General features: G+C 43.3%; 1 protein-coding gene across 1 annotated transcript; it reads right to left on the bottom strand.

The window, feature by feature from the left end:
• Positions 1–6,855: 6,855 nt before the first annotated feature.
• PRR18 (proline rich 18) lies at positions 6,856–9,127 on the bottom strand. The gene has a single exon (XM_025171063.2). The coding sequence runs from the start codon at positions 8,729–8,731 to the stop codon at positions 7,940–7,942; it is 792 nt and encodes a 263-aa protein (XP_025026831.2). The 5' UTR covers positions 8,732–9,127; the 3' UTR covers positions 6,856–7,939.
• Between the last annotated feature and the right edge of the window lie 474 nt (positions 9,128–9,601).

The raw sequence follows: 9,601 nt of genomic DNA on the forward strand, positions 1-9,601 counted from the left end.
CGGGCCGGAGGCGCTGTTTTTGCTGTTTCTTCCCAATAAAAGAGGAGCTGGAAATACGGTGCGAGAAAAGCAAGCAATGGCGGGAATGGCTGTTCAAACACACAGGGGTTCTTAAGAAAGGTCTCACAGGGGGATTAGTATGTATGTATATATGTATATACTAATATATCTTTTCTCTAGACATCACCGTGTCCTCTCTTATTCTAAAAGCAGAAACAGCGGTTCATCCATGGCATTATTGATTTTATTATTTTAGAATTTAATCCTCCTTGTTCCAATGTGCAAGAATTGGGCATTCATTGTATTAATTTCACCGATATCTAAAATGCATAAATTTGCTTATCCTAAATAGACTTGAAGAAAGGTTTTGGTTTCTGCAACTTCTTGTTGGTTAAATCTAAATGATCTCATTCCAATCTCATAAATAGGTAAGATTAAAGTATGCATATTCCATAAAGTTGAGCTGTATGCTCTGCCAGAAAGATAGTTTAGCATCAAGGATTTAATGTCTCCTTCATTTTAGATGTATTTATTTGGGAGTAAATGTCAATATTGCTAGTAAGACTAGCAATAAATAAGTAAGTAGTAAGTAAGACTACTCAGCTGCATAAAAATATGCAAGCAGCTTTAGGAATTTTGTTCCAGTGGTTACTTCTGTTCTTTCCATACACAAGTGATATAGAAGAGGAGTAAATCACATAAAGATAACCTAGTTATTTTTATTTTACTTCATGCAAATAACTAGATACTTCCATGGAGACACACCCCCCCCACCTCAAAAATCCTGCTGGGCTGCCTCATCTGCAGTGCTCCTGGGAGGGATGAGCAAAGCATGTTGGGAGCGTATGCCAAGAGTATATATTCCCAGCAGGGTCACCCAATATGTGAAGGTCATCCCAGCTGCCCAGCTAAAGCAAGCAGGCACCTCTATTGGGCAGCAGCAATATAGGAAGATGCCAGAGTCAGATGACCACTTTAGTGACAATGGCAAAGCCATCAATTCATATTGCATGGGAGAAGGCAGTGGTAAACCACTCCTGTATTTTTACCAAGAAAACCACATGGATAGAAAATATAAAATGATTGTGCTGGATGATGGGCCCCTTATCGGATGGTACTCAACGTGCTACTGAGGAAAAACTGAGGATCTTTTGGAATAATAATGGTGTTTATGACGTGGCTAGATTAAAGCCTTCAGGATGTCTAGCTGCTGATGTTGCCGTACAGGAAAAGAAAATTCAAAGCTGCAAAGATAGAATTACACTAGGAACGTAAGAAGCATAAACACAGGAAAGCTCAACCCAGTGAAAGATGAAATGAAACAACTACAAATTGACATCTTAGGCATCAGTGAATTGAGATGGATTGGGATGGGACAGAAGATCCCACTGTTTATTACTCAGGACGTGAAAAAACAAAGAAGAAGCTCTGTTGTTTTTATGGTTAGGAAGGGTATAGGAAGAACAGTACTTGGCTACAATGCAATCAGTGACTAAATAATATCAATTAGACTTTGTGGACACCCTTTTAATATGACGATCATTCAAGTTTATGCTCCAACCACCAATGCAGAAGAAAAGGAGGTTGATAAGTTTTATATCAAGTTCAGTTTGAAATCAACAGAACATGCAAGCAAGATGTGCTGCTTGTGATTGGAGATTGGAATGCCAAAGTTAGAAACATGAAACAAGAAAATGTATTTGGACTGTATGGCTTAGGAAACTGAAATGAAGTAGGAGGCTGACTTGTAAATTTCTGCTGCTCCAATGATTTCTTCATAGCTAACACTGTCTTCAAACAACCAAAACGATACTTTTATACATGGACATCATCAGATGGAGTATATAGACATCAAATTGACTATATTATTGCTAAAAGGAGGTGGAAGAGCTCAATAATAGCATCAAAGACATGACCAGGTGCTGACTGTGGAACAGATTGTGATAAGCCTTACAATTGACAATTAAGATATCGAAGCGGTGGATATTTTCTGCCTTTTAGGATCAACCATCAACAGTAAAGGAACAAGGAGTGAAGAAATACTCCACAGACTAGTACTCGGTAGAGCAGTCATGAAGGCCTTGGAAATGATATTCAAATGCCATGATGTGTCTATGCTACAAAGGTCAGAATCATGCAAGCCATGGTATTCCCTGTGACACTCTATGGAAGAATGGACTTTAAAGAAGCAGGATAGGAAGAGTATTGATGCTTTTCAACTTGTTGGAGAAGACTCTTGAGAATACCATGGACAACCAAGGAAACAAACTGATGGGTCATCAAACAAATGAACCCAGAGTTCTCACTCAAGGCACAAATGACCGGGCTCAAATTATCCTACTTTGGACACATTTGTGAAGACCCAGCTCTCTGGAAAGGGCCCTAATGCTGGGAAAGGTGGAAGGAAAGAGAAGAAGAGGACAACCAGCAGCAAGGTGGATGGACTCAGTTAGAATGGTGATGAGTGCACCTTTGGCAGACTTGAAAGAACAGGTTAGGGATAGATTGTCATGGAGAAAATCTATCTATGTTGTTGCTAGGAGTCGAAAACCACTTGCTGGTACATAATCAAATCCATGGAGACAGACACAACATGGAAAGCTATATTAACATTATGACTGGCACTAGTTTAAACTTTTGCCTTTTGAGCAGAGGTTTATCTACTTGTAGTCTTTATTTTAATATATGTTGCAAGCAATTCAGGAGCAGCAAACATTAATGAAGTTGGCTATGTAGGACAAGAGGATGTGGAAGCTGAACATTGTCCGGGATGTTTATTTATTTATAATTTATTTGGGGAAGTTGGTCTTACATTAAGATTGTCTTCCTTTCAGGTAAATATGGTATGTACTTCTGAGCACAAATGCTGTCTTCAAAGCCTAGTCTATAGTAGGAATACATTAAAAAATAATTGCAGATATGTGAATATTTACTATTACAAATACACTTTAAGACTTTCTTTGGTAGATTTAAAATCAAATGAATTGAATCACCTCCAAATACAACATCTTAATTATCAAGGTTGAGCATATTTCTTCCATTCAACAACACTCATATCAGTTGAACTATTAATGTGTGTAAACATAGCTCTTCAATATGATAACTAGCACTTCAGTTCTATATGAGAAATAACTGCACAAATGTAATGGGACTTTGAGTTGTTACTTATGGGGAATGGTGGCAGAGTCCCTAATAAATTCCTAGAATTAGGGCCTTCTTGACTTGTTTGTTTTTGGTACTGATTCCTGTACAATTTCAACTGGGGCAAAACTACTTATAGCATAGAATAGTAGCAAGCAGTAGTGAGGCAGGGGAGAGGGCAAGGGGAGCAAATGATAAAAACAACACCACATTGAAGTGATGCCAGCTCCAGCACATTTCTAGATGTGTTGTGATGTCACATACACATGGAAGGGGCAGAACTTGCCTTGCAATGGTGTGATGTTGCTTTTATCATTTTGACAAAAGCAGTGGATCCTAAGATTTCTCTGGTAGTAAGTGAAGTTACTTGCTGCTAGTGAGAGAGAAGTCTGTGACAGATTTCCTTCTCCACTTACCAAAGTCTGCTGCATTCATGGTCTCTAGCCTGCCTTACAAAGGAATATAACTTTGCACAATTACCTGATATTCTTAGATCTATGATTTATTGTTACCCCAACATTTCTTTAGTGAGTTTAAAGTAGGCGCTATGCTAGGGCTAGACATGCTTCAAAAACAATTGGGAAAAAAATGTTCCAAGCCAAGAATATCTCAGCTACTCATTAAACCAGTCTGCTGTTTTTCAGGCTTCTTAAGGTAAGGACCATTCCTTTAAAACTTGACTTCTCTTTTTTCAGGAGACTTGGAATGTAGATCCCGTAGAATTAAATGGCTACTCTGCATTCTCCCACCCTTGGAAGACCTGAAAGATCAGGTTAGGGACAGATTATCATGAAGAAAATCTATCTATGTGGTCACCAAGAATTGACACTGACTTGATGACACATAATCAACCTGCATTCTCTCTGACAGCAATTCCCAGCCAGGAAGGTGGACATCTCTTGGTAGTACCTAGTTTTCTCCAAACTCTGCACCTGTGTCTTCTCCCCAAACTCTTTACCATTGGCCATTAGTTTAAAAATTGGTCCTATAAATCTTCTTTTAAACAATGTAGATCTATCTCCATACGGACAGATCGATCAGAGCAATTGTATCTGGGATTATTTCAAGGATTAGCTTTCTGATTGGGTGGTCCAGTTCCCAAATTCAGAAATGATTATTGCAGATGATTTCAGTTCTAGGATGGGTCTCAATGATGAGTCCCTCCTTCAATATTTTAATATCCCACTTTCTTTCCCCCTTTGACCACCCCCCTTTGCACCCTATTGTGGTAAAGATAAAGGTATTCATACTGGGGGTTGGAGACTTCTCCCACTGGCTATGAGGGCTCTGGATACTAAGTGGCTCTTTCCCAGGACACATGGAGGGAGAATTCACTTTCTGGGGAGGCAGAGGAACAACCACCTTTGATTATTTGTTAAGTTCATACAACCTTGCAAGCCATTGTGAAGATTTTACCATAGATAGGGATAATTTCTCTTTAATAGGGTCTTTCCATCTTATTCTGAGGGCTGAAAGTCATTGTCAGGAACCTCAGGCTGATCTCCCATCTGAGAGGTATTTTTGATCTATATGGTCAATCAAATTTGGAGGTGCACAGGAAATCCTAAATATTTTCCAAGAAATTACTAGCTGTGTGTAGGTGTTTAAAGTCCAGTTCCACTCCACACAAAATAATTGTAGCCTCCACTTAACAACTGCATTTGGACTGGCAACTCTGTCGCTAAGCGATGCAATCATTAAGTGAAACATCATGTGACCGTGACCAACTTATGACGTCAGTTCTGCCATGGTCATTAAGTGAATCACCCATGGTCATTAAGTGTGACATCATGTGACTGCAACTTGTGATTTCCTGCTGGCTTCCCCATTGACTTTGCTTGCTGGAAGCTGGCTGTGTAGGTTGCAAATGACAATCATGTGACTGTGGGACACTGCAACCGTCGTCAATGCATGCTGGTTGCCAAGTGCCAGAATCGCAATCATGTGACCCCAGGGATGCTGTGACTGTTGTAAGTTTGAGGACTGGTTGTAAACCTACTTTTTCAGCACTGTCATAAGTTTGAATGTTTGCTAAACAGAGCAGTTGTTAACTGAGGACTACCTGTACAGCTTCCACCTTCTGGTTTGACAAAGAGTATCTCAGCAAAGGCTGGGATAGTTTCTGCTTGTAGACCCATGAAACACTATGACTACCAAAATTCCAGAGAAATTGCTCATTGAAAAAGGAATACCAGTCTTTTCTGGGTGGGTCAGGGGAGGCAAGGGAAACAATGAAATGAGAAAGGTTCCAACAAGCAGTTCTCAACAAAACAAATCATAGCTCATTTTGGTGTCTTGAATCCCATGTAGCCACTAGACCTAGTTCCAGCTCTAAAAAGTCAATGTTCCCAAGACCTGGGACACCCACTATTGCAACCTATTTCAGGCATCAGTCAGTGGATAAATCTAGGCTTCCTAAATTTCTGACCCCCCTCACCCCATCTGAGGGGCCACCAGTTTCAAATTCAGATATGATTAACTTGCTCTCCCATTGGAAGAAAGCAAAGTGGTTGGAGGGGACTTAATTTCCACCCAGATTCTTGAAAATAAATCCCAGTTGGTGGGCCTCTGTACTAGTCCCCTTGGTTGCAAGCATCAACTCCCTACTGCTACCTTATAACTGGAGCTATTCCATCCAATCCTGACAAGAATAATCTGGCAAAGGATTGCCCAATTATCCTGCCATGTACAATTAGCAAGCTCTACGCAAAACAGTAATAAACTTGCTGACTTCACAATCCCAGGGAACACCCAGACCATAGAAAAAGCAAGTTTCAAGCAAGGTTATTCGACTGTTGATCAGTATAAAAAGTCTTAACACTACAGTATCTGGCTGAGAAATATTTAAGTTCCCAAGAAGCTCTTTACATTGCCATTATCAACTAGAGGCATCTTTCCTCAGAATGTGGGGAAGAACTTAGCTGCTGCTTCCATTGACCACAGCCTTCTCAAGCTGATAATGCTGCTGCATGAGAACACTCTTATGCAAATCAAATGTAAAAACAATGAGAATTATCTGCTTGCATTCCCATCTCAAAAGGAGTCAAGCAGAGATGCGGTCTGGCTCCCTGCTGTTTTTAAACATATATATATATATATATATATATATATATGTATGTATGTATGTATGTATGTATGTTTAAAATACACATACACATACATACATACACACACACATATATACACATACATACATACATACATCATTCTGGCCCTTTCCATCTGAAATTTCATCCCCCAGCCCTCACCCATTTCTCTTTCACGCAATTCAGACGACACCATTGTTTTAGCATATCCCAAGTTGGCCTTTGCAGATGTTTAGGAGCAGTAGCATCCTTTTTTCCTAGGGATAACCTAGGGATTAATTATGCTAAACTAAAGCTCCTAGTTTCACTAAAAATCATTTTAACCTTTCCTATAATTGGCAAATGAATGATAAACCTATTGAACAAATCAAGTACTTTAAATATTTAGGTATTTATTTCCAACCATTTGCCTTCTGGATAAATTGTGCTCTCATCGAAAGCACAATGTCTCCAATGAGATGACCAGATTGATTTAAAGAGAAGAATTATATATTTAGTCTCTCACTGAAATAAAAGATACATAATTTTAACCGGATTATGTGTCTTCATTGCCAATGGTAAATCCATTAGTTAATTCTCTGTGAAAATGTAGGATAATATTAAACGAAAGCACGTACAATGTCTCACAAAATTTTACTGTTTATTCAAATAAATAGAAATGTTACAGATTTACAAAATCACTGTGCTATTCTCTATTTACAAAGTACTAATAAAAAAAATATTTTCATTCAGAACACTTTGAACAGAGACAGAGTGTTTCTTTTTATCTCTGTTGTGTAGAATGAAAGTGAATTCATAAACTCCACAGTCACCCTCAGGGCACACCCTGAAAGTTGAAATAAACCATGAAGAAAGTTTCTTGAGTCTTCCTTTGCCTCCCCTGGATCTCAGAATGCATTTTTCAGTAAGGTGAACCTGTTCCAAACATATTTGGAACACATTCAGATTACACTAAATCCTCAATCTTTACAAAGACTATTAAAATTAATCACTGTGTTATAACAAGGTGACAGATGAAAGAATTGAGCACTCATATTTGGCTGGTTTTAGTAAAACCTATACACTGAGGCATCAAACTTCTTTCACCATTCTCATCTTTCATATTCAAAAAATTATACTAGCTTAGCAAAGACTAATACACAAGTTGCACTCCTGTCTCTTTTTCCTTAACATTATGAAATGACAGGATTTTTTAAATGCTGGATAAAGAATCCATTTAGAAGTGAAGCAGACTTCCAGCCAAGTGAATGGGCTTTTCTGGCAGACATATTTGACACTTATCATCCTGGGGACCATGGTAAGCACCTTTCCCATGTGCCATCGGCAAAGAGATGGTGTTGAGTGGAGCGTCATAATCCCTTAGAAGTGCATTTTACATAACGCTACTGTTGGACCTGGTGAGGCCACCTTGCTTCCTTAGCAACCGGTGATAGAATGGCAGGGCTTTCGTCCGTGGTTGAGGAAAGGCACAAAAAGAAAGCCACACCCACCTCCCCAGGAAAGAGCCAGAGCCGACAGAGGACAAATCCGCTACAGTACCGTACAGTACAACCCACAAGGATAAAGTGAGGTTTTTCGCAGGAATAAACTAGAAAGCAACCGGGAAACGGAATGGTAAGAATTTTTGTTCGCAAACGATGCTTTTGCGGAAGGGCGCCCTTGCCGAAGGGCCACGCTGGCTATGAAAGGCTGAGGAGCCGGTAGCTGGCCGCTCAAAGGGTGCTCAAGTGAGGCAGGGTGTCCATCTTGTTCGCCCGATCCCGGGCAGCGGCGCTTTCCACCCCACGGAGCCACTCGGTGCACTTGCGGACCAGCCCTTCATCCGCCGTAAAGGCGCCGGGGTCGCCCGCCGCCTCCTCCTCCTCGTACTCCACGTCGTCGTAGCGGTGGCGTTCGTTCAGCAGGGACACCTGCAGCACGGCGCGCAAGTCCCCCTCGGGCGACGAGCCTCCCGCCAGAGGACACCTGGAGGCGTCGGGGGAAGCGAAGCGGGCCACCCGCCCTCGCGGCCGCTGCTTCTCCAGGCTTCGGCGCTGTAGGACCCGGATCGCCTCCGGGGGAAGGCTGAGCGAGAAGCGCAGCGAAGCCTCCCCGCGGCCTCCTGGCGCCGCGCAGAGGCTCTCGCAGGAGCGCGTGCCCGCGGCTGGCGGCCCCGAGCGGCCCCGGCTGCGAGACGAGGCAGCGCCTAAGGCGGCTGCCGCTGCCGCTGCCGCTGCCGCCGCCCCTCCTTCAGGCGGCGGGGCGGTCCTGCTCCCTTGGGCCGCTCTGCTGCGCGGCAGCTGCTTCTGCAGAGAGGCGTTGGGCCAGGAACTGGAGAAGCCGGCGGGTCGCTCTGAAGGCACGCCGCGCCCTTTCCGAGGGGGCTTGCCCGGAGCTAGAGGGGCCGTCGCCAGCACCGCCATCGGCTTTCGAGGAGCCGCCACGGGCGGCGACGGCTGGTGTTGCTTCCTCGACTGCAGTCGGGGGGCGGCAGAAGGTGGCGGCGCGATAGGAGGCAAGGACATGGCGCGGGAGACCTTTCCCTCCTCCTCCTCCCTCCTCCTCCTGCGTCCGCGCTCAGCTGTGCATCTCTTCAAAAGATTCGCCCGCTCAAGTGGAGTTTGCAGCCCTCCGCGAAGCAACCCGGCAGCGCCGCGAGCCACCAGCCTGCGATGCTGCCGATGAATGAGACACGCGGCGGGTTGGACTCAAGAGGAGGAGCTGAGCGAGCGGCGAGGGGCAGGCGAGAGGGCTTTGGTTAGGGCTGGCCGGAGAGCCAACCCCTTCCCGAGGACTGAAATTCGCCCCCTGTCAGACAGAGAGAGAAGAGCCGAAGCTGTTCTTACATCTTCAGCTCCCCCCTCCCCGGCGCCCCAAAAAAGGCGAAGGAGCGATCTGCCGGGAATCCCGAGGTGGATTCCTCCGGGAGCCTAAATGGCCACTTTCAGCTCTGAAAAAAGTGGGACATTTGGAGTAATTAAAGCTGTTAGTCCTCCTACAACTTTCAATTCATGATACCCAAATTTATTGCAGAAAGTAACATTTACCAACTTCGTTGAAGCACAGGTCATGTTGACAGTAGCCTATCACACGCCAACTGCCCACGGCCCTGTTTGCTTCTAGATTGCATGCTAGTAGCATAGGCCACTGCTATAATAAGTCATGCGTTTCCCAGATGGAATAGATTCACATAATCTAAGCCATTAAAAACATAACCAAGGTTAATGTTAACCACATTTTGCATGGTATGCCAGTGCAGTCACTTAACCCTGTCTGGTTAAGTGTGCTACGGAGGCAGACCACAGTGAAGTAAAGAGATCTACACATCATGAGGTACATACGGGACAGTCTTAGAATGGTTTCGTGTGCTACGCAAGTTCAGCATACACCATTGT

This window comes from Python bivittatus, unplaced genomic scaffold, assembly GCF_059951505.1.
Source record: "Python bivittatus isolate LINGU-HERP-01145 unplaced genomic scaffold, Pbiv_v1 ctg000020_np1212, whole genome shotgun sequence".
In the NCBI taxonomy this organism is placed as follows: Eukaryota; Metazoa; Chordata; class Lepidosauria; order Squamata; family Pythonidae; genus Python; species Python bivittatus.

Excerpts from the sequence above, each read along its gene's own strand:
- PRR18 (XM_025171063.2), bottom strand. The coding sequence starts at position 8,731 with ATGTCCTTGCCTCCTATCGCGCCGCCACCTTCTGCCGCCCCCCGACTG.